The sequence below is a fragment of the Equus caballus genome, chromosome 4 (genome assembly GCF_041296265.1).
Source record: "Equus caballus isolate H_3958 breed thoroughbred chromosome 4, TB-T2T, whole genome shotgun sequence".
NCBI classification, from domain to species: Eukaryota; Metazoa; Chordata; class Mammalia; order Perissodactyla; family Equidae; genus Equus; species Equus caballus.
Genome location: NC_091687.1, coordinates 3,741,780 through 3,767,873, shown reverse-complemented (window position 1 = coordinate 3,767,873; position 26,094 = coordinate 3,741,780). Strand labels below are relative to the sequence as shown.

The 26,094-nt window shown below is 41.5% G+C and overlaps 2 protein-coding genes across 11 annotated transcripts in view; one reads left to right on the top strand and one right to left on the bottom strand.

Annotated features, from left to right (window-relative positions):
- The window catches only part of LRRC17 (leucine rich repeat containing 17), a 28,829-nt gene extending 22,853 nt beyond the window's left edge, over positions 1-5,976 (bottom strand). Inside the window, exon 1 of the mRNA XM_001488611.5 lies at positions 5,369-5,976. The gene's annotated coding sequence lies outside the window, so the exon portion shown is untranslated. The remainder of the gene's footprint in view (positions 1-5,368) is intronic.
- FBXL13 (F-box and leucine rich repeat protein 13) overlaps positions 1-26,094 on the top strand; it is a 210,131-nt gene that overhangs the window by 122,567 nt on the left and 61,470 nt on the right. For all 10 annotated transcript variants that reach the window (XR_011438076.1, XR_011438077.1, XR_011438078.1 and 7 more), the window contains one exon: positions 5,299-5,428. Coding sequence is in view for 7 of the 10 variants with exons in the window: in XM_023638836.2 (XP_023494604.2) it covers positions 5,299-5,428 (130 nt within the window). In the remaining 3 variants the exon portion in view is untranslated. The remainder of the gene's footprint in view (positions 1-5,298; positions 5,429-26,094) is intronic.

Below are 26,094 nucleotides of genomic sequence, written 5' to 3'. Positions count from 1 at the left end.
TTTATTTTATCCATAAAACCCTACAAATGTTGCTCCATAATCCTTCACATTTCAGGTTAAAGAGACGTCTGAAGCCAGCTTGATTTTTTTCTTCCTTTGTTGGTAACCTATTTTTTCTGCCAAGATGTTTGCAAGAACTTCCTTTTATCTGAAAAATTAAAAACATTTTCCAAGCTTAATTGTGTTCTTTCCATTAATTTCTCCTGGAACACAGTAAACCTTTTGAACCTTAAAACTTATATCTTTTCTCAGCCAAGGAAGGTATTTTTGTTTTTTAATTATTCTATTCTGTTTGTTCAGGTTTTGTCTTAAGAATCCCCTTTCATTTTAAATTGAATTTTTATTCCTGTCTTTCAAAGCTGTCCTGGTCTCTGTCATCATTTTAATCTCTGTAAGCACTTCTTCAGCATACTGCATTCTCTATATCAGTTGTTCTCAAAGCATGTTCCAAGGACAACATTGTTCCAGTAGCTGTTTAATAACTGGCTGGGGTAGGGAGAAAGGGAATGCTCTGATTTGTAGGATTTACTGATTTCTGTCGTGTAAATACTTCCTCTATGGCTGATTTTAAGCCATCAACATGATGTCACTGATTGTGGAGTTGGGAAGAGATGCTAACGATTGGCTCTCATGGGCTGGTGCAAGCCAGCTCCAGCAACAGCCCTGTGGGAGGGCCCCTGACCTCTTCAGTCCTTCTGTAAGGTCCTCTAGTCCTGTAACATAAGACATTACTCAATACTTTTCTTTAGACATTCCATATTAAGACATATACATGCATGTAAATATGTGTTTGTATATACATATATAGAGAAAGAATATATGTGCATGTGTGTATGTGTGTGTATGTATATATATAGAGAGAGAAAGAGAAAATATTATAAAATCCATAACTCCATATGTGATAAGCTGGACTTACAAAGTGGATGATTTGGGAGTATCACATTATAAATTATTTTTTTAGCTTAAAACATTTTTTTCCAATCATACTTCAAGATAGCCTTTTCTCCTAGGAAATTTAAATAATACTACAACTATGCATAATTTTTTAGGGACTTTATTTTACAAACGGAGCTATACCTTTAGTGGGCAACAGATAAAAAAGTAGGACCCAAAATGAGAATTTTGTTTTGATTTTAACTCGTAGTTCTTGCCATTGTGAGAAGATTTTGGATAAATGCTACTTGATGTTGATGTTTTTTGTCATATGAAAAAAATGTACACTGACTTATCTGTGATAAAAGTACGTTTCATGACGATTCCCTAAGTTCGCTCTGTTTTCCATTGTTTCAAACATGCTTGGGTATGCAAAAGTATTCCTTAAACTATAAATAACCAGAGAAATGTTGTTTGTTGCTGCTGTCTTTCTCTCTTCGTTGCCTTAGTCTTTCTTTCCAAAGACACCATTTGCCAGATGAAAAATGTAATTTGTTTGCCCTTCTTGGCAACATTGATTTGCAGTTTTATTAAAAATATTTTTCCTCACTTCTTCAGGGACTTGTTCGGTTTTCTAAAGTTGAAAATGAGGGCTTCTCAGAGCTCATGCCCATTCCAGGACACTTCTTGCTGCTCAGTGTTTCTTGAATTAAACCCTTTCTATTTATTCCTGTTGCCACACTCTCGGTGGCACTCAGCACTTCGTGTGGCACAGCATCCTGACGGTTCCCCCTCTGATGTCTCTGCCCATCAGTCTGCGCTGCCTTATCTGCAAGAAGCATCATTCTGGAACGTTTGTCTTATCATGTCTTTGACTTGCTTGACGTCTAGACTCTTCCCTCACTGTCCCTTAACGTTATCTGATCAAACGTCTGCCCAGGTTCCCCGAGAGAAGCCCTTAACTCCGGTCATCTGATTGCTAGATGCTTCTCTTGCTTTATAGCTGGAATGCCTTTTTCCTTCTCTCTGCTAATCCGCAACCTTTACACCTCAAGTCACACCATCTACCAGAAGTCCCTTGTCGATTTCTCCTTTCCCTGAATTCTACTAGCAGCATTCATTCACTTCTTCACCATGTATCAGCCAACTACTATGTGTGAGGCATTCTGGGCATGCAGAGGTGAGTAAAGCTATTATGATCTTTGCTCCTTTCTGGAGCTTCATATGCTGTGATGGCATGGTGTATAACAACTTTTCATGTAGATGAATTGAGGCTTCAGTTGGACTGGAAACTTTTTATTGGCAGGTGCTCTCGTGTTACATAGTCGCAGCAGTGCCCATCAGAGTGGGCCAGACAGACTAAGCTGTTGCCTCGACTGGACATCCTCAAGGCCTACCGTGAAAATAGGAGGTCAGACCACTGCGTTTGGGTTTTCTGCAGGACTTCTGTTCTAGGATACGAAACTGCCTCTGTGAAACTAAAGAGCCCAACACTCGACTCAAAAGAGTCCACGTACAAATTCTATCTTTTACAGACTGGGCCGTGGCTTGGTGATTTTTCAGAGAAATTTTCATTTAAACATGTAATTCTACGTTTCTTCCAGTAGTAACTCCCTCAAGTGTTGGAGATCTAACCCAGAAGGCCTCAATTCTTTAATGGAAAAAATTCAAGAGAAAGGACAAAAAATTATCTCCGTTGTTTCTATAAGGATTGTGATTTCTTAAGGATTATAGTAGAAGTAGAAAAATAAATAAATCTCCAAGAGAAACCCCCCTCCCCATAAGAAACCCTTCGTTATCAAATATTTTAGGAAAAGATAAACACAGGCTGGAAACACTGCCTGGAAGTGGAATTAGAATTATCAAGTTGTCTCTGGGTTGGGAAAAGGGTGAACCAGATCTTGCTCGTGTAAGGGACACATTTTTTTTTTTTTTTTTTTGCCAAAATTTCAAATAAGAAGCAGTAGCATGGAATAAAATTCGCCAAGTGCGATTTCACTGTCAACTGATTCTTTTCCCATCCCGCGGCACAACGTTTAGTCTGCAGCACTGGGAACCCCTAGAAAGGCCTTCCAGGACCACTCAGGATTCCTGTGCTTTGCTTTCAAACCAGTGGTTCCCATGAAGCTCCACTTTAAAGAGAGCCATCTAGAGACTTTCAATCTGGGAGCCATTTTCTCTAATGAACAACCTCATTTGCCAAACCCGAGGTTCTTAACCCGGGGTCAGTGGATCCCCTAAGGAAATCAGGGATGGAATTCAGGGTTTCCATGAATTTTGATGGGGGGGAGAATCTCTATTTTCACTAAGCTCTAACTGAAATGTAGGTAAAAAATCAGAGTGGTATCGGCAGTCCCCGGGGCCTCTTTCACCCATATAAATCACACATATTTCCTTATTACAAATATTTTCTTACTGTAATTGTTCCAAATATTTCGAAATATCCTTGGCACTCATAACTATGTCCAAATCATTCTAGTTTTTAGACTGCCACTAGATCTTGTTGCTTAAATAGGTTAATAAAGAAGCACACATATTATTGTTCCACTCATTTGGTTTTTAAAAAATATTTTGATAATAATATCTTTCAATATAATTGGCTACCTTTGTAATCTTAAGTATTTCATTTTATGCCTTAAAAACATTATGCTAAGAAAGGGTCCATAGGTCCCTAAGCATCTGTGACACAACAGAAGTTAAGAACTCCTCACTCAGTTCCAATTTTTGGTATTTGTTAACTGATCACATGGACTTAAAGAAATCAAACAATAACCTTGGACCGGATTGGAACAGATTTGAATATGCATGATTTTGTAAGTAACAGTTGCATTATTACAGTTGCAGAAAGACTGACTGATACACAGAGCTTAAAAATGGGTTAAGTACAGTCTGCAAGCGAGTGGGCAACACATGAGATGAATAAAAACTACATCAGAGGCTCTCCATCTCACTGGGTTTGAAACAGATTAAATATGGCATTACCACCATGACCAAAATGAGAGCTTCGAGAAAAAGGAGGGTAATTAGGACAAGCCTGAACTACCGTGCAAGGGCTCACAGTTTGAGGACGTTTTGTGGACGGTTTTCCAAGCCCTCCTAAGCCTGGCGTTTTTTAGAAGTGCAAGAACTCCCACTACTGCCCTCTCTTGTAGTAGAATTAACAACATGCTCTTGGTCTGTGATCTGCAACAGTTTAACAGCAAATTAGAAAGGAAAAAGCCCAAAAAGTGGGAAGGAGATGCCTCTTTGTCCCTTAAAAGCCTGCGAGTGACTAATAAAGTTTACCTTCACATAAATGGGAAATAAAATATGCAAGCATTGATCATTAATCAGATTTATTCCTAAAATTTGAAAGACACGTCCATATGATATTATGATTCCCATTCCATAGCAGATTATTTGATGCAGAACACACGTTCCCCTCTGGTAATGGCTATGTCCCTGAGATGGAACAGAGAGGGACACCTTCTCGATTCCGCAGTGGCTGGGTGGGCAGAGCCGTGAAGGAGAAAACAGCACTATCGTCCCAAAGACACGTCCCCTCTCCTGGGGCCCTTGAGTGAATGAAGAGCTGGGCCAAAATTTTGGAAATGCTTTATTGTCTTCTCCCTGGAGTGTACCCTTGTGATCCAACTGAGTAAAGCACAATTTTCTTGGGATGGGGGTAGAGGGTTGTCATTTCTAACAACCCTCTAGCTCTCTAATTTGGAGAAAGGGGTAGTGAGGCAGGCGGACAGCATGACACAATGGAAAGTACATAAGGTTTTGGAATCTGACCAAATTGGATTCGAATTCCAGCCCTGACACTTACTGCGGCTCCCCTAACCTCTCAGAGATTGCTCATAGTAATGAAAATGTTATTTACAAAATCATGCGTGTTCAAATCTATTTTTTTCAAACCATTTGCTTATCGTGTCCATTTTAAGAGCCTATTATGTTCAACTTTGCCTCCTTTCTGCCCCAAATCCTCAGTCTCAGGTAGCAGTTAATCCCCATTTAGATGTTTTACAAAGAGTTTGTCCTTCTAGACGTTTTGCACATTCTTTTGGTGCTCCAAAGAGAAAATCTAAATGCAACAATAGCGCACGCTGTATCTTTGGTTTCAAACACAAACTAATTTCCAAACAATATGAATGCACAGACCTCCCGCCCCCAAAGCTTTATCCTAATCAGCTTTCTTAAAAATCTAGGCAAATCTTTATTTTCATTTGAAATATAGTTATGCATCATCTGATATACTAGTTCAATCTCCTTTACTTGACAGCAAGAGAATGAGCAATAAAGTTCAACGGTTGCACATCTGCAAGGAGAAACGATTAACTTGCACTTTTCCTTCCCTTTGTCATAGTGGCTGAAGACAGATGTGAGAAAACGACTAAAGTACAATCGCTTTTCTTCCTCTCTTCTCTCGCCCTGTCTTTTCAGGTACTTCCACAACTTACAAAATCTCAACCTGGCTTACTGCAGAAAGTTCACGGACAAAGGTTTACGGTACCTGAATTTAGGGAACGGATGCCACAAGCTCATCTATTTGGACCTTTCCGGCTGCACCCAGGTTTGTCTGTCAGTCTGCTCTTCCCTGCAGCAGGCGAGGAAGTCCTCCGGAGAGCTGGCTGCGTCCAGCTCTCATGTTGTACTAACGCTGGGCACAGACTGCAGCACACTTCTCAGAGGTTTTAAATTACACGGCCACAGCTGCTTAAATTTTCCCCAGGACCGCTACTATAGGCTCCTGGCGTCCTTCCACGGGAGTGTCACATCCACACACAGGCAGAGCTCATTGGATGATGAAACAGACCCCTTCTGTGTAGATCCTCTGAGCACAGTTATAATACCAGAGTCCAAATCTGGAGCATTGCTACCACGATGCAAACAAAGGCAAACTTTTTTGGGGGGAGAATTTGCAAAGAACTTCCTGAAAAGTCCATTTGCTCCCCCACAGGCTTTCAAAGAGTAAATAGTTTTTGGTAAAATGCTACAAGTAATAAATGAAAGAAAGGGAATAAAACAAAGATTGTAATTTTAAAAAATTGCATTATATCCTCGGGCTAAATAATAGGAAGATTTGAGATCTACATGGGGAAATAGTGAGTTTGAGGGAACAAGATTCAGGAAAATTGGGCAGAATATGGGGTGGAGTTGTGGAAGGTAGGGCATAGCGCTTCGGAAATAGTTACTGCCTCACTGATAGTTTCTTCCGCTCTGTTTCAGTGGAGCTAAGTCATGGTTCTGTTAACTTCTTCCACCTCTCTGTGTTTTATTGATATTGGTATCATAGTATATTCATCATTCTATGAGAATAATATAACAGCACAGATAAAAACTGGCTGAAATATTGCTAGTTACCATTTAATGAGTTGTTTCTCTACGCCAGGCATGGTGCTGAGGGCTTTATGTAGATCAGATTTATTCCTCAGACAAATGCTGCATAGTATGTATTTTTAAAAAAATTTTATTGAGGTCATATTGGCTTATAACATCGTGTAAATTTCAGGTGTACATTATTATATATCTTTCTGTATAGACTGCATCATGCTGACCACCAATGGTCCAGTTCTCATCCGTCACCACACATATGTGCCCCTTTACACCTTTTGCCCTCCCCCCCACCTCCTGTCCCTCTGAGAACCACTAATCTGTTCTCTTGGTCCATGTATTAGTGTATCTTCCACATATGAGCGAAAGCATACGGTATTTGTCTTTCTCCATCTGGCTTATTTCACTTAGCCTAATACCCTCAAGGTCCATCCATGTTATCGCAAATGGCACGATTTGGTCTTTGCAGTATGTATTTATTATGCTTATTTGGAAATGAAGAGACCAAGGCGCCCGAGGTTGCAGAGCTGGTGAAAGCACACCCGACTGGTGCATACTGGTAGATACCTGCTGGTAGTTACCTAGGCTGGTAAGTCCCCTGGAGGGAGTACAGAGGCAGCATGGGTTTCGCCGCCACGTTCTTGAGTGGACAGAATTCTTACTGAGCCGCCACCACCGGCACACCATGGTGCCCCAGGCAGTGGGGACCACGTAAGGGAAAGGGGGAGAGGACTTCAAAGTGGGGCTGACATGTCTAGAATTTACATTTGCTTGTGATCTACTGTTGTGCAGCTTGCTAAACATCGAATCTACCATCACTCTAAGACCAAGATGGCCTTAACATCCCCTCCACCGTGGCTAAACTTTGGACAGGCTTCTTCCTGACTCTAGGCCCCTGACCTCCCTTTTCTGAGAACATGAAATTTAGAAAACTTGTAACTGTACGTGCTTTCTCTGCTCCCTTTGAGGTAGAAACGTCTTAAAAAGCTTCTTGCCAGTTTTACAATCCAGGAACGTCTTCCTCAAGGACCTGGGAGCCATCCTTTGATACGTAATCATCAAGGAAGTTAGTACAAGTGTCTCCCAGTCTCTGTGCGAGGGTAGGAGCCTAGCTTCCATTTGGGTGTCAATCAGCAAGCACAGATGGCTTAGTCACAGAGAAAAATATTTGCAGATTCAAGAATAACTCAATGTGCTTGACACATCCCACTGATCACTTTCCCCTAACGATACGTCCTCTAGTCCTTTTCTTCTAGCTCACCCGAGTACTTAAAAGCCCTCGCCACAGTGTGACCTAACTCTTTGTTCTTCTCAGTTTCCACGAGGTAATTATTGTAGCAACGACACACAGCACACATACAGACACACAAACACACGTACACGTGTCTTGAGGATGAATATTCTCAGACACAGTAAAGTCGAAATGAGAGGTTTCTGCCCCGATAGGTGTGCAAAACACACAGATAGATTCTATCTGTCTTTAAAATTTTGGGCCAACACTTAAAACTTTGGAGTTTTCACATAAAAATCTAGACTTCAAGCTTCTCTTAAAAAACTGGAAGAACTGGCAAACTTGGGCCTGCGTTCCCATATGGCGACAGCAGGCTGGGGCTGAGTCAGCCACCCCCGCTCTAGATGGGGCATGCTTCCTCCTCTCAGCAACGTTCCCCCGTGCACTGACTCGGGCTACCACTTCACTGCATCACCCACATGTCCTCAGTAGATACTGGAGTTTGGTCTGAATGTACAAAGAATAGATTTCTTTTCCTGATGGTCCCTTAATTTGTCAGCCTCAAACCACAGCCAAGTTAGTATCTCACATCATTATGCAAAACAATGTTAGTTTCTTTTGTTCACCCCTCTTCCATTTCCATTTGTTCATTTAATAATTCAACAGGGACTTAACTCGATGTGTCAGACATTGTTTCAGGCACTGGGAATTGTGCCATTTGAAGCCGAGCCCCGTAGGCCCACTGGGAGTAAGCCGTGGGCTCATTCTGAACCACAGGGATCTTAGAAATGGCTGCTCCTGCAGCTTCAGCGAGAACTGGTGAGACTTAGGTGTTACTGCTTCTGAGGGGCTGTGGTTGAGTTCTTTGAGGAGGCCCTGTCTACACCCCCAGCCCTGCGTGGGAGGCTAGTCTCACTCCTCCAGGCCTGCTTGCATCGATATGATGGTACAAAAGCAGCTTCAAAGAAGGAAAATTGACAATTCACAGATTTTTCAGGTTTTCCCCTTGGAAATGAAAAAAATCTATTTTCTTTTTAGAAGTTTGGCATTTTGCACTATGAAGTCATGTGTTAATATATCTGACCAAGGCAAAAGGTCCTAATAAAAGGAAAAGACTTAAAAAGAGAATTAGAAGCTTACAGCTAAAGCTTTTCATTTATGTCGATCCAGGAGTTCTGGCTCGACATAAATGAAACGTGTCAAGGGCTAAACTTTAATGCAGTCATGGCTGCCCAAAAAAAGGAAAGATGTATTTATACAACATTGTGAAAGAATTTTAACCATACTTGTTAGAAAAAATAAATAAATAGATGACAGAGAATTGCAAAGAAAAGTGAAAATCAATTACATATGTCTTAGACATTCTGCATTCTTTTGAGATTGGATAAACGTCGCAGTGCATTAAGTGACGTGGCTGGCTTGCTAACGAAGACCAGCACTCACACTGCACCTGTGTGTTGTTGTCTTTGATGTGGCTGAGGTGAAGCCTTTGCTCACTTTCTCCTCCTCAAAAAAGCCCCAGCTCACAGGCGACCCTAAGTCAAGAGAGGGCCACTCCCCACTCCAGCCAGCTCTTTCACTATCCATTGCAAACCTCTTAACGTATACTTGACACCTGCAGTTTTCTTTTTTTTTTCACTTTTAAAAAATATTTGCTTTTTTTTCTTGTTGCATGTTAAATGCAGAAAAATGCAAGAAAAAAGAAGAAAAAATTATAGATTACCTGAAAATTCACTGCTCTGAAATACTATCTATTATTTCAGGGTAAAGCTTTTTGGCTTTTTTTTTAATGCACATCTATACTTCTTTTAAACTAAAATGGGTTATATAGTACACATGTCTTTCATTTAATATTCTATAAAGTGAACATCTCTCTATTTCGTTAAATCTTTTTCTGTAACTTACTTTCAATAGCTGTGTAGTATTCCATTGTAGCCAAATACCAAGAGGTGTTTAACCATTCATTCCTGGGCCCACCGTTTTTTGCTATCATTATGCATATGCCCCTGCAATTTTTTAACACAAATTTTGAGAAGTGAAACGGTCTGAGGCTATAGTTATTTTAAAGGCCATCCGTACTCTACAAATGTTGTCAATTTACACTCCCCATAAATGTAAAATAATGTTCAGTATCTTCATAAATATATAGAAAAAACTTTCACCAATTTGACATTGAATATGATATTTCGTATTTTTAATTTGTATTTTTTTGATCATTGTAAGATTAAACCATATCCAGGCACTTAATAAATATTTGTTGAATGACAGCCTTCTTATTCCAACAGGCTGCCATTGTTAAAATATTTTTGAAATTAATTTAAAAATTTCTTTCAGAGCCTGAATGCAACATTTTCTTTATAGTATTTTCAGAAGAAAAAGACAAATAATCTACATTCATTTAACAAAAAATTCTGATTGAATCAGTTGAACAAATTTATTTGCTTTTATATTTACTATTTACTCACAGTTATAAAAATCTAAGCTTATGCCATAAAGTAATTTAAAACCATGTTTAAACACAATTTTGGAAGAGTTTTTGGAGAAAAAGTGGTCTTATCATGTAAAGAAAGTACCTTTTCTGTGCTCCTCTGTTATCTATGGTCTGGGAGACATTTGGCGACAGTGAATGAGTCCATCTTATTCTTTGCTCTAAGGAATAATGTGTGACCTAACTCATGGTAGACATTTATCAAATGTTTATTGAATATTTGGATAAAACAAGTGACACTAATGACCTGTGGTATGAGATGCTGGTAGTTTTCCTTTGCACCTTGTACACTGATTCAGAGAAATACTCCTCTTCCTCCCCTTGTGGCTCTGGGGAGCTGTCACTCCTGGCACCTTGAGAGCAATACACCATAGTATTTGGGAGCATGGGTTCATTTTGATCCTGAGTTTGCCATTGACTAGTTATGGACCTGGGACAGGTTATCTAAGCTTTCTGTATACCTCAGTTTTCTTATATGTAAAATGGGGAAAATACTATTAGCCACCTCATAAGCGTGTTGTGTGAATGAAATGATTTGATCCATATAAGATGCTTAGAACACTGGCTGCATATGGTAAAGGCTTAGTCACCATTATCTATTATTATTAGATTGTTGGTATCAGTATTTTCATATGGCCATTAGTCATTTGACCCAGGCCTAGACAATCCTAAATTCCCTCTGCAGGGACTGTCATTTTTCCAGGAAGAGCATGACCCTAGCAGAACCATTCAGAATCACTTCTAGAATCCTTCAAATCAAATACCTAGAAGGATTGGGACAAATAAATCATGTTTTCCCTGAGGTTGAAGGGCCTGGAATGAGTAATTGCAGGTCTCTTGCCCGGGAACATGGAAGAAATTTGTCTGCAGTGGGGAAGAATGAAACCATAACAAAGAGGCCAACCTCTGAGAGGGAGAAATGATGTGTTTGAGGAGAGATGATCCGTTGTTTTGTTGGACTTTCAATTAGAGACAGCAATAACTCCCTTTCTTCCTAAGCTAGGGTATGTTGGCTTTCTGTCACTGCAGCTGAAAGAAACTGAGTAGTACAGCTGGAGAGGGTGTGATTCCTATTTAACTTTTAGTTGGAGCAACAAAGAATGCTTCCGGTTGGGTTTGATGGAGAGACTTCTTAAGAAAAAACCGAAGGCCCAAGAGAGAAAGTTGTTGGGAGGGTTTCTCAAGGTTCTTCACATTTACCTGAATTTGTTGCTTTGAGCGTACTTGTCACTGACCACAAAGCAATCCTCAACACCCAAGAAGCTGGATTAAATCTGCTTCCTGTTTGGCTGGCACTGGTAGTTGGGACTTAACGAGCAAAGGCATTCCCTAATGACTTCTTTTGGGGGGGTAAGATTTGTCAAAGTATAATATACATACAGAAAAGACCACAAAGTCTATGAACATTCACATACGTGTCCTTTAATGAACTCAGCACATGTATCTGTTGGGTGTACACATAGGAGTCCAATGGCTGGGTCATGAAGTATGTGTATGTTTGGCTCTTGTTGATATTGTTAGTTTCCTCCATTGGCTGTGTCAATCCTAATGACATTTTCATGACTTAGAAAAGTCAGGTAGAGGTGATTTCTGCAGGAAAGCTAATGCTGCGGCTCCCCATCCTTACTCCCATATTTACCCACATAGTTTGTTTTCATAACAATGCTGCTATTAAAGTGCACAAGAAGAGAGGTAGGGGAACCGTGTTCTGACCTAGAGTGGGTTCTATGCTGAGCAGTTCTCCTTCTCAGAAATTAGCAATAAGTATGTAAGTCATCTGACATTCACTTCCACAACAAGTAGGTTTCATTAAACTTTCCTCTTTTCAAATATTTTTATCAAGCTTTCAGAACCCATATGTTGGTGACTACTTTAATTAATAGAGATTAAGAAGAGAGGTTTAAAAATATTGTGTTTTCTTTGCAGTATTGTGCGGGGGTGGGGAATTACTCAAGGGAAGAAACATAACTAGGGATTTCTATTTTATTTCCTATTTATTTTATTTTACTTATTTTGGAACCCAGGTACCAAGAACAGATTTAATCACACTCCTCAGTTCATGGCACACTTTCATAATCAGTCCACACAAGGCCGCTCTCTTGTTTTATTTATTCCCTTTTATCCACATTTTCCACTCCTGTTGCCTCCCCCTACACAAGCAAACCCTCTAATTTGCTTTATGTGCTTCCATATAAGAATATATTCGTATACATAGTTAAGAATGTATTCTTGCATTCTTATATGGTGGTTCTGTGTGTATTTTATTTCTCATAAATGATATTGATTATTATTTTGTTTTAATTTTTATTTTTTTTTGGATGTACATCATATTTCAAATTCTGGATACATTACATCATGTTCACCACCCGAACACTAATTATAGTGCATCCTCTCACATGTGACCCTAATCACCCCTTTTGCCCTCCCCCCTCCCCCCTTCCCCAATGGTAACCACCAGTCCAATCTCCAATGCTATGTGGTTTTTTTTTTTTTGTCCTTTTTATCTTCTACTTATGAGTGAGATCATATGGTATTTGACTTTCTCCCTCTGACTTATTTCGCTCAGCATAATACCCTCAAGGTCCATCCATGTTGTCACAAATGGCTGGATTTCGTCATTTCTTGTGGCTGAGTAGTAGTCCATTGTGTATAAATACCACATCTTCTTTATCCATTCGTCCCTTGATGGGCACCTAGGTTGCTTCCAAGTCTTGGCTATTGTGTATAATGCCGCAATGAACATAGGGGTGCAAGTATCTTTATGCCTTTGTGTTTTCAAGTTCTTTGGATAAATACCCATCAGTGGAATAGCTGGATCATATGGTAGATCTATCCTTAATTTTCTGAGGATACTCCAAACTGCTTTCCATAGTGGCTGCACCAGTTTGCACTGCCACCAGCAGTGAACAAGGGTTCCCTTCTCTCCACACCCTCTCCAACATTTGTTGTTTCCTGTCTTGTTAATTATAGCCATTCTGACTGGAGTGTGGTGATACTTCATTGTAGTTTTGATTTGCATTTCTCTGATAGCTAATGATGTTGAGCATCTTTTCATATGCCTTTTGGCCATCTGTATATCTTCTTTGGAGAAATCTCTGTTCAGATCTTTTGCCCATTTTCTAATTGGATTATTGGTTTTTTTGTTGTTGAGCTGTATGAGTTCTTTGTATATTTTGGATACTAACCCCTTATCTGATATAGATCTGGCTCTTTGTCTTACTTCTGACAATATTTCTAAAGGTGAATCTCTAAGTGACCTCTTCTTCTCTCTGACCGCTTAGTCATAGAGGGCCCCAGGTTCAGTTCTTGGTCCACTTTTCTTCTCAGCCTGCACCTGCTCCCTTGGTGACCTCACCTAGATCATGGCTTTAAATAGCACCTACAATAATGAACACTCATATATATATATATATATATATATATATATATACACACACACACATACACACACATATGCACACACATACATGTAATACATGTACATAGGAGTGCATTTATGTATACACACATACACATGTATATATGTTTATAGGAGTGTATATATAGAGAGAAATGATATATGTGTATAGAAGTAATATATGTATATATGTGTGTGTATATATGATACATCTCCAACCCAAAATTCTTTCCCAAATTGTAGACTCTCATATCTTAAAAAACAAATTCCTACTCTGAAAAATAACTCCTTGCTCCACTCTCAGCTTTCCCCATCTCAGTCCATGACAGATCCACGTTTACAGTTGCTTAGGCCAAAAATCTTGGTGTCATCTGTTACGGACTGAATTGTGTCCCCCTCAAATTCATACATTGACATCCTAACCCCCTAGTACCTTAGAATGTGGCCTTATTTGGAAGTATGGTCATTGCAGATGTCATTAGTCAAGATGAGGTCATTAGGCTGGGCGCTAATCCAATATGACTGATGTCCCTATAAAAAGGGGAAATTCGGACACAGACACACGCGTATGGGAGAGCACCACGTGAACAAGAAAAGAGCCACCCACCAGCCAAAGAGAGGAGCCTGGACTGTATCCTTCCTCACAGTGAAGGAAACAGCCTCAGACGGAATCAGCGTTGCTGACTCCTTGATCTTAGACTTTTCGCCTCCAGAACTGTTGGGCAACAAATTTCTGTTGTTTACGCCACACAGTTTGGGGTACTTTGTTATGGCAGACCTAGCAAACTAGCACGTTATCCTTGACTCTGCTCTTTCTCTCACATTCCACATCCACTCTGTCAGCAAGTCCGTTGCCTATAACCTCAGAATCCAGGATCTGCCCACTCCTCGCCACCTCCACAGCTGCCACCCCAGTCCAGATAACCCTCATCTCTTGCTGGATTATTGTGATACCTGTTAATTTGTCTCTCTGCTTTCACTTCTGCCTCCTACAAGTCTACTCTCAACAAAGCATCTTGAATGATCTTTTCAAAACCCAAGTCCATGTCTTTCCTCTGCTCAAACATCTGGCAAAATTTGCTATTCACTCAGTAAAAGAAAAGCCCTGGAAAGACCCTCAAGACCCATGTAATCTACCTCCTCCCCCAATTGCCTCTCTGACTTCACTTCCTACTGCTCTCCTTCTCTTCCAGCCACACTGGCTTCCTTGCTGTTCTGTCAACACACAAGCTCCTGCACTGGCTGTTTTCCTTTCCTGGGACACTCTTTCTGCAGCTATCCATGTGGCTAACTTCCTCACTTCCTTTAAGGTTTTCCTCACATATCCCCATGATGAATGAATAAATGGATAAAAAGGCATCAGCTAAAATTCTCCAAGGAGATCCACATTTGTTTCCTGCTCACTTCAGAGCTCTCTACATTCTTGTTTCTTTCAAAATCTCAAAATAGAAAATATGGGCAGAACTAAGAGTTTTAGTGGAGAGGACAAAGCTCTCCTACTTGTGGGTGAGAGAGCACCACTTAGAGGGCACTGATTCCTGGCTCTGCGTTCCCTTTATCCTCTGCTCTGTTTGTGTGGAATTCTAAGGATTCTCCTCTTGATAGCATCCTTGGGTGACCGCATTCTCTACAGATTCCTGTGTCTCCAGCTGTGTGTAGCACTGGGTTATGGCACTGTGGAGGACGCCAGGCACAGAATCACCACCGCTATGCTGGGAAGGAAGGCTGGGGTGCTGTCACTCTCAGGCTGAAACCCAAATGCCCAGAAACCAACAGCTCTGCACTTGGAGTGGGAGGAAGGAGCAGGATGAAGAGTGGGGAGTTTGGACCAAGGTTCAGATTTGTATGTTCACATTTAAGGTAGTGAAACCAGAGAGTAAGAGGGCTTGCAATTGGAGTTCCTGCCTCTGCGCCTCCCCTGTTCTTCATTTCCAGCCTCAGTTGTTTCAGATGTCATTAGTCAAGATGAGGTCATTAGGCTGGGCGCTAATCCAATATGACTGAGAGGGCTCAACTTTTGCCCTCTGCCTAGACACCCTCATACTGTCCCTTTCTCCCTTTCACCGGGTTAACCTTCACATATCCTTTGAGGCTGTGCTCAATCACGACCTTCTCTGGGAAGCCCTCATTGACCCGCCTTTCCCCAACCCCAGCTGGGTTCTGATCCCTCCGGTGTAAGCTTCTATCATTGCACATTCACTAACTATTCTCTATGTTTTCAATGGTATGCTTATTTGTCTGCTCTCCTCCCCAAGGTGAGCTCCTTGATGGCCAGGATGGTGCCTTATTTATCTGTGTCACTGTATCTTTAGCAAATAATACAGCACCTGGCACATAGTAGGACTTTGACCAATGTTTGATGAATGAATGAATGAATGAAACTGCAGCCAAATTCAGGACATGGCTAGTCAGGTGCTTCAGGTGGAAGTTCAGAAGCTGAGAAGTTGGCAACTTGCTAGAGCAAGGTCTGATGATCTTTTCTTGCTAAGGGTTGAGTCTGACATTTCTTTAGATTTATAGAGAGAAAAAAGCCCAGGAAACCACAAAATACTAAAGTGAAAGTACTTTTTCATCAATTATCTTTCAGTCGCTGCATACAAGTGAACAAAAATGACAAGGGACAGAAATGGTCAAATGATTGGAACGCTCAACACAATAATAATGGCTTATCAGTATTTTTTGTACTGCTAAATCTCTCTGGGACCCGTGAGTACTAAAGGTTGGCTGTGCAAACTGCAAACTGGAGGATTCCAGGGTCATTGCAGTTCTCCTTAGGCTACACAATTCCACCTCTTTGAGAGAGACAAAGATCATGGAAGGTCTTACTTGTTCACCCCTGGGGTTTGTGGTGGAGGTGGGAGAAAGCCACAGAGAAAGCCACATTTAGGGAGGGATGTAGTAGCCTTGGAATGCAGACTGCATAGGCAAGGCCAGGGGGGGAAGGGGTTTCTTTCTCTCCTTTTCTCTCTCTCTCTCTCTGTCTTTCATATAGCAGAGAAATAGGGTGGTGAAAGGAGCCCCAAACTGGAGTTAGGAGACCTGGGGTCCAGTCCTTGCTCTGCCACTAACCACTTGTGCAACCCTGGACAATTACTTGGCTTTTCCGCCTCAGTCCCCTCTCATCTGTAGAATGGCTAGGCTGGGCTACAAGATCTCTGAGGTCTTCAGCTTTAGGATTTTGTGCTTCTATATGAGGACTAACCAACATAACCAAAGAAGGAGCAAGATCGAGGGAAAAGAATAATGAATTTTATTCTGGAAAGGCCAAATCTGAGGTTCCTGTGATACATCTGAGTGTCGATGATGAGAACTACTTGAAAACGGAAGTCTGGTCCTTGGAGCAGAGCTGGGTATGGAGGTCCAGATTTGGTGGTTTATCAGTAACGGGGAATTGGAACAATAGCAGTTGCGTGACCAGCTAAATCAGTTATGAACAAGCAGGGTATGCACCAAAATGAATGGGTAAAAGTTAGATTCAAAACTGTAATTCACTTATATTTGTTTGATTCCATTTTCCTTTATTCTATATTTTAATGGATGGTAATAATAATCGCTACCATTTGTTGGGTATTGACTATGTGCTAGGTGTTGAGGTGAATACTTGACATTTTTATCTCGTTTAATCTTTACAAATGACTGTATGAGAGGGGTATCATTATTCCCATTTTTAGAGATGTGGAAACTGAAGAATGGAGGTAAACGTTTAACCCCTGGCGGGGAGCAGAGAAAGCCGTGATTTGCAGTGGTTGCTGATTTCCATGCTGGAAATACTCTCACCGTGGCCCCTTTCAAGCTACCAGCGAGAGGTCACTGAACAGGGAGTTGAGAAGAGATGTGCACTAGTACACCATGATATAATATTTTCATCATACAGATATGGGAAACATAAATTTCCTCAATAGCATAGATAATGGTAACATGCAATAAAATAATTAGGAACTGATGAGCTTGAGTATACGCTATCTTTGTTAATATAATTTACTTAATTTTAAGTTTACATGATTTAGTTTTTAAACTAGCTGTGTTTTAACTCTGGCTTGCAGAGTTCCCACAAGTTTAATCTGCTCTCGCAAGCTGATATAAAGCTGGCTCCACACACCGCTGAAAATGATGCTAAGATAGGGTAAGACACTTGCCTAAGGTCACACAGAAAATGTCTGGGCCAAGATTAGAACCTTGACCCATCTAATTCTGAACTACTAAACTATTATTTGTAAAAACGTAAAGTGCTATGTATTGTATATACAATAAAAAAATTCTTGTTGCGTTTTCTATTTGAAAAAAATATTATGTGGTCATCAATAAGCAGGAGCTCTAGGGGAAAAGCCATCGAGTCAGAAAAATCACAGTGCAATTTTTGCTTTTCTGGGTCAGCTCTTGTGCCTCAGTTTCCCTGTTAGTTAAAGGAACGCTTTGTGTCTTTTCTGAACACACTTCAACCTGTGTTGAAAAAAAATTACAAGAATTCGTGAAATCTTTTTATGTTTCTTGTAGATAGGACTCGTATAAATTTAAATGGTTGCTATAATTATTAGTTTGGATATAGCTTTATGCTAGACATATTGAAAATAAAAAATAAAGAAATATAACAATCACCTATCATTCAGCATCCACAGCTTAATGTCCTCTCTTTGTAGGCAAAATGTATAAGGATGTTTCTTACATTAAGCAGTAAAAAATGAAACATCTGGCAACAATTTTTAGATCTTGAAGAATCAGAAGACAAATGATGGATCCCATGGGACTCTGATCATGTTTCCCATTCCTGAAAAAAAAGCTTGGAAAAAAATTTTTAATGCTTTCTGAAAAAGCATACTTATTTTAGTTTCTTCTCTGTCCCTGTCTTAGGAAGTGACTTACACGCAGAATTTCATGAACTGTTCACGAAACTCTACTCAGGTCTTTGGACCTGGCTGAAGCCAGGGGTTGGACCTGCAGCCCTACAGCTACCATCTAGCTCAACGAATCGGGACAGACCCGGTAGCTCCGTCATTGCTTGTATTGTAAGAAGAAAGTATTATGGTTGTGATTCAGTTGACAAGTACATAAAGCTCCATTATAATCCAGGGGAAGCTGTGAGTAATTTGGCCACTGGGTGAGGAAAAGAACCAGATAGTGCACTCTAGACAAGAACGATAAAGGTTGGGAAGGGTCGGCCTGCTTCTGCAGATCAGAGCTCTGAGTCGTCGCGCGGGGAGTGCACAGCGAGCTGCCTCGCGCTTCCCTTCCTCTGCAGCATCACTAGCCTTGTGTTCTAGCTCCTCACTCATGCTGGAAAATGAACCTTTTTTTTTTTTCACATTTGGCTGTCCAATGTTTTTAGATAAATATGGCAATCTTTAACAAATGACCATATTGACCCACCCTTTGGAACTACTAATTCTAATTTACATTTTACAAACAGTTTGTTCAACAACTACTTGGTCTATCAACAAACCTTTGTTGCATCATACTGTATGCCAAGCACCAGGTTGTACCGTAAAGGACATGATGGATAAGATGCTGTCCGTGTTCCTTGGCAGTGTAGGGGAGGAGGACATTTCCTCTTCCCAAATTGGGGTTCGTCTGGCCGGAGAACAAATTAAATTCACATGAGACAGAATAGCAAGAGAAAATTAAACAAAGCTTTATGAGGAACCATGGCCTGGGGCTTTCTTGCCGAAGGAAGAAAGGGCACCAAAGAAGTGGGGTGCACATAGTGGTTATATACCCCCAAACGGGGTGTTTCACATGTGATTGAAATGTCCCTCCCACAATAGTCACAAGATTGCCCCGTCAGCACAGGGCTTGATGGACACAGCAGGTAGTGGTCCGCTATCTCGGTGGGCGTGGCAGGAGGCAAGTCGATTGTCTGGTGAGCGCAGCAATCAGTTCCTAGCCTAAGGGAAGATGCTTAATCCTTAAGAAATGCCAAAGTTGGGAGGGGGAGGGAAGTCAGTTACAGGAGGTTACCAGAGAAGCACAATAAAATGCAGATTTTAAGTCCTTGCCTTTGGTATTGATGAAGAGTTTCTAGAGAGAAGGTCATCTCCTTTCTTCTTCCTGGTACAGAGAGGGAGGCACCTTTTACAGATAGAGATTTACCTTACAAATGTAAATGTGTCCTAACAAAGGGCAAGTTCCATTCCTCAGAGCCTCCTTCCCTGTCCCAGTTTATCAAAAGCAATCAGCCTCAAATAATCCTGATGCCAAAGAGACATATCTTGGGGTGGCCAATTCCAGGTCCCCACAGTAGGGATATTAGACTTTGGTCCAGGTAATTGTATATGAGGCAGAAGATATAAAATTCAGAGTGAGGGCTGTGGCCTTTGGTGCTCTGACATGTAAGAGGGAGAAGCTTCTGTAGCTGAAGTGATGGGGGTGCTATCTGGGAGAAGCACTCAGTGACCACAGAAGAGGCGGTGGCCATGAAGAATGTACAGACTGCAAAGGACAGGATGATCTGAAGAGAGATCGGCGGGACCTCAAAAACGATAGTAAGTAGGCCTCTCTCCCGGTCACCACAGAGGTCACAATATTTGAAAGCCTGTCAAGCCCTCTTAGCACAGACCCTGGGAATTGTTGCTGTGGAAGACGCTGTGGCGCATTTGAATGCAATAAAACAGAATGCTCCATGATGTTGGGGGAGAAATCTCTGTCTCTCTCTCCAACAATTCATTCAGCTTGCTGCGCCAGGCTTCTTTGAGGTCAGCAAGAGGTCATGAAGGATATATGGATATGACTAAACTCATCCCATTACCCATCAGTCATTGGTTACAGCGCCATTAGCATGAGAGAAACAGCTGGAAATGGTACAGGAACACAACTGGGGCCGTGTCTACCTCAGATGGATATTTCCAGCTGTCATAGTGGGTCTGGCTCTACATATATCCCCTTTCTGTGTTGCTGGGCTAACCGATTCAGAGACAATGTTGTAAAGAAGACGTGGAAAGGATGAGCTTGGTAAGACGTTCTTCTCGCTGAGGCAAGTCCTTCCTTCTTTTTACCACCTTGGAGCAGCAAGGAGGACTCTGAGCTTGTCCTTGGTGCTCTGCACTTCAGGCTTTGTTTCATATGGCCCCCTGACGACTCATTTCCTTCACAGATGGCTCTGTCCTGTCATGCTGATGGGTTGAAACCCACCCAGAGGCAGCTGGAGGACATTTTCCTGGGATCCTCGCAGCTCCTCTGCCCCCGTCAGCAGCAGTAGCTGGCTGCTGGGACTTAAGATCGGAACACCACTGGTGCGGCCAATTTCCTCAGCTTCCTCACCAGTGGGAGCTTAACCAGCAAAGAGCAGAGTGGCAGGGCTCCAGTTGGTGTCAAAACTGAAGCCAAAATCACCTTACAGCTAAACAAGGAGAGATCAGATACCAAGTCTTGTAAGAATCCTACACAGAAAACACAGAGATGCCAGCTGTGGCGAGCCCTGGTATTTTAACATGGTGAAATAGTTTGCTTTATCCCTTAGAGAGGAACTTTTAATTTTAGGCTTATATCCCCCTTATTTCAGGGAAGAGAAAGGACAACTAATAGCTGGTTGGCCTAAAAGATTCTGGCAGGAATGTTTGAGTCATAAAATATTAGCCAAGCATCTTTTTGGATATGCTAAAATAAACTATGTAGAGAACGAAGTGTTTCATCGCAGGACAAAACGAAAAAGCTCTTCTCGGAGGTCTCCCCGTTCCCCCTTTCCTGGAGACAATCTTATTGGTTGATAACACCAAATTCTGGCTACATTGCGAGGAATCCCTCAGCTGTGGCTGATTACTGCTGTCATTTTTTCCTTTGTTCAGGAAATCTTGTCATGAACATGTTTCCAAGACAGAAAAAGTTTTTAGTTTGTTTAGGGGAAGCCATTATTAGAGATACTAGTGCTAGGGTAACGGACTAGGGTCTGAGATAAAGGGGAGGAACTTAGAAGTGTGGTAAAAAACATCTGTTCCCATGCCTGGCAGTGTGTGTCAGAATGGGGGGAGGTGGCCCCTAGCCTTGGCTCTGCCAGTGACCGTGTAGGCTCAAGTTCCATCCATTCATTCGTTCGGCACTTATGGAGCACCCAGTCTGTGCTGACACTGTGTCCAGCACTGGGGACACTCGGTGAGGAGTAGGTGAGGAACCTAGTCTTTTTTTTCTTTTGAGGAAGATTAGCCCTGAGCTCACATCCGCCGCCAATCCTCCTCTCTTTTGCTGAGGAAGACTGGCTGTGAGCCAACATCTGTGCCCATCTTCCTGTACTTTTTTTGATATGCGGGATGCCTACCACAGAATGGCTTGCCAAGCGGTGCCACGTCCACACCCGGGATCCAAACCGGTGAACCTCAGGCCACCTAAGCAGAATTTGCGAACTTAACCACTGCGCCACTTGGCTGGCTCCTCCCAGGAGCCTATTCTTAAATCACACTTCTCTGAATACCATTTCTTTACATTTGCAATGTGGGGGCGCACTGGAAGGATGTCTCAAGGCCCTCTGCCTCTAGTCCTTGAATGTTTTCCTGTGGGAACACAATTTACCCAGAAGAACAGCAGCAGAAAAACTGGTACCCAACACTACATGCCAGACATTGTCCCAACTAACCGCTTTTATATACATTACCGCATTTTGTTTTCTCAAGAATGTCCTAAAAGAGGTATTATTATACCTATTTTTCAGATGAGAGAAGTAAGCATCAGAGAGGTTGAGTTGCTTTTTGTTCCAAGTGAGAAGGAGGCAAGGCAGACTCAGATCCAGCTCGGCTGACTCCAAGCCCAGTGTTCTTCCCTCCTCCTCTGGTCTCCAGATTTGTAACGTTCGCTCGGCCCCCTGGACTTTGTTCTGGGAATACTTATGGAAAATTTATTCAAGAATCCATGGCAGTACAATGCAAATACCTCATTCTTGCCTTATGGGTCTTCCATTAGCTTCCCCTCCCTCCTTACCTACTAAACTTCTCTTATTCATCCCAAGGGTGATCTTGCCACTTCATCCAAGCCCTTGCTCCCACTGCTTTGCCTTTGGTTGTGCTTTACCTTTGACTTGGAATTGTTCTCAATCTTGTCTGTAGCCAAATTCTGCACTATTTCTCAGATTTTATTTTACTCCTATAGTTAATTCCTTCAGTCCCTAATAGTCGTCCAACACAGCAAGAAGCTAAAAAAAGAGTATAAGATCATCTCTTTGGGGGAAATAAGACATGCACAGATTATAGGAAAGAGTTATGTGCTAAAATAAAGAGTTGTAGACTTGTAAGGGAAAGTAGTGGGCGGGGCTGGAGTCACTGGAACTTGAGGAATAGTTAAGGCTTAATTAGATGAAAAGAGAAAGAGGCAGGGGGAGGTACAAGGTCAGACAAAGAGCAGAGAGGTCCACTGAGTATTGGAGAAGTGAGACGTCTTTCTGGCTGGAGCAGCTAGGTTTGGAGAACTCTGGAAGCTGGGATGGAACAGTTGAAGTCAATGTGACTGTTGAAGAATGTTCATCAGGGGTACTGGATTAAGAGCCTGAACATCTGTGTTCTTGCTCTATCAATTTGTAATCTGGGAAAAATCCATCAGGGGATCCGAGCCTCTGTTTCCTCATCTCCTGCAGTCTACCACCATCTATAGGAGAAGTCCAAGCTTCTTAGAAGAGCCTGCCTCTTCTACTGTTCCCAGCTCCGGCCATTTGTAGCAGTCATTATATGGGAGGAGTCAGTTATGAGCTGAGACTTTTCATAACGTGGTATAGTCACATTCACTCTGTGAGAGCTCTAACAGGGTTGCAAAACACCATTTCTTACAAAGCTAAACAAGTTAAATAATACTCATACACAGGCATTAAAAAAAAAATGGAATGTTTCCCCTACCAATTTAGTTCTTTAACTTTAAGAAACTCAAGTTCCTTAATTAAATATTTGGGATTGGATCTTCCAGAGCTTGAGGGTTTCTGTTTTAACTTGACAGTGTAAGGCAACAATAAGATCCGAAGGCTTTCTTTTCAGTTATATCTGGTTCAGGCAGTTATTGGTGCCAGATGGAGTGGAGGGTCTCAGAGATGGTGATCTGGATAAAAATGTGACCAGGCAAGCTCGGATGATCAGCCAAGACAATGCAGGCGGAGCAAACAGCATCGACCACGAGTCCTAGGAAACACCATTGTCCACAGTCTCCAAGGTAGTTGTGATGGTTAATTTTACGTGTCAACTTGAATGGCCATGGGGTGCCCAGCTATTTGGTTAGACATTATCCTAGGTTTGTCTGTGATGGTGTTTCTGGATGAGATTAACATTTGAATTGGTAGACTGAGTAAATCAGATTGTCCTCCCCAATGTGGGTGGGCCTCATCCAATCTGTTGAAGGCCTGAAGAGAACAAAAAGGCAGAGTAAGGGAGAATTCACTCCCTCTGCCTGACTGTCTTCAAGGCAGGACATTGGTCTTCTCTTGCCTTCAGGCTTGGACTCAGACTGGAACGACACCCTCAGCTCTCCTAGGTGTCTAGCTTGCCAACTGCAGCTCTTGGAACTTTTTAGCCTCCATAATTGTGTGAGCCAATTTCTTATAATCAATCAGTCGATCAATCTATCATCTATCTCCATTGATTCTGTTTCTCTGGAGAACCCTGACCAATACAGTAGCCTTAGGATCTGGATCAAAAAGTGAAGGATCAAGGCGGCGGGTCTCCCTCTCGAGGCCTGGGGTGAAAGGTCTTTTGCTTCCTTTCTGAGTGCCGTATTGCAAGCTGATCTTCTTAGAGACGGTGTAGTTTAATGACTCAGAGCACAGGCTCTGGAACCAGACTCCCTGGATTCGTATCCTGGCTCCACTATTTATGAGCCAGATGACCTTGGACATGTTACTTAACTGGTCTGGGCCTCATTTTTCTCATCTGTGAAAATGGAGACAATAATACACCTACCCAATAAGTGGCTGTGAGAGTGTACAGCCCAGTATATGAAAATTGCCCAAAGGAGCATCCGGCACACGATAAGTATCACTCAAACAGCAGCTATTATAAATCCTCCGAGGCTCATTGAGCTCATCTTGGTGTCTTATAGAACATTCTGGGTGTTCTGGGTGACAACTTTTTCTTCCAGTCCATGACCAATGAGTAGGGGAAGAAGGATTCCACAAACGTTGTTCTGAGCTTTCCCAGGAAGTCTTTGAAATTAACTGAGAGGACACAGAATACTTTTAGGCCAGGTATCACCCAGCGGCTTGGCTTTCCAATAAGTTAAAAGGACAATGTCCTGGAGCAGAAGGCGTCAGTAGATGCCCACTCCCAGCATATGTTAAATTTCTCTGGGTATGTCACTGGAAGCCTTCTTTCCTTTTTTATTAACTTTTTTTCTGATTACAAAAGAATTATATGTTCATTAAATAAAATTTTTAAAACACAAAGTTATATAAAAGAAAATAAAAGTCATTGCCTAATCCTAGCATTTGAAGATAATAAGCAATGTTTTGAAATACATCTTTCTAGTTTTTTTGTCTATTTGTACGTGATACACATACTCTTAAAAACACAATCAAGATCATAATAATATATATAGTCAATTTCAAATCCTGATTTTTACACAATATTACATTGTGAGCATTTTTCTATGTCACTAAATATAGTTTGAAGTCCTAATTTTAAGAGACATCTTAGTTTCCAATCCTCTTTTATTGTAATAAATCGTACAATAAAATATCTTCTACATGAATCTTTATTTCCTTATGAAAAAAATATATTGTGGGGATGTAATGAGACATTATACATGAAGAGCCCTTAGAACAATGCTTGTCACATAGAAGATGCTCAATATCTGTTGGTAATGATGATGATAGATTTCTAGTGAGGAATTACTGGGCGAAAGAGTAAACATTTTTTAAGCATTTGATGGCTATTGCCTGTTTGCATTCCAGACAAGATGTCACAGCTTCCACTCCCAGCTAGCAGTGTGTGAGGAGGCCTGCCTCCCACACCTTGACCTAGCTGCTTTTCTCAATCCAGTTCTGTAAGCTTTGCAGGTAAAGAATAGCATTCATATACTCTGGCATTGGGTAAACTACCAATTTTAGTGTTTGATTGTGTGGTGAGCATTCATGTTCTGTGTTTCTGTAGATGCCCTAGTGGGATGTTAGGAGATCCACAAATGCTCTGAAGCGGAGATTGGACTGAGGCCTCTGGGTCATAGACTGGCATTATGCTTCACCTGTGGGAGACTGGTATTCTGCACTATACCCCCAGGTGGACGAATGCCTAGATGCCACTGCTACGAACTCCTTCCTGCACTGTCAATGTGAAAGAAACATCTAGATCTTTTGTCTTAGGGGAACTTGCTTAGGTTTAGAAGCTCTAGGTTGCCAGAATGCACCACACAGGGGTCAATATTAAGGGTCAGGCAAGAACTTGGTGAGCCAGGCTGATTTGTCCAGGTCTTAAGACAAAGGTGAAAAGGCACAGTTCTAAATAGGAGGGTCCAACTCATGTCTACAGGGAAGAGGAAGGCACTGTAGTTAAAGAGCCAAATGCAGGGTCCCTCCAACCTGTAGCTGGTAGCTCCCAGCAAGGAGAGATCCATAGCAGATGATTCAAAAGCTGCCCAAGGACTTCCTTATGCTGCCTTTTCGCAAAAGACGCCTTTTTCTGTTTCTCTTTTTCTGATTATACATGATTATTGTAGAAAGTTTGAAAAACGCAGAAATTATCGAGTCTTCAGAGATGATCACTGTTAATATTTTGGTGTATTTCCTACTATGATGGTTAATTTTATGTGTCAACTTGACTAGGATATGATGCTCAGTTGTTTGTCAAACACCTGTCTAGATGTTGCTGTAAAGGTATGTTTTCAGATACGATAAACACTGAA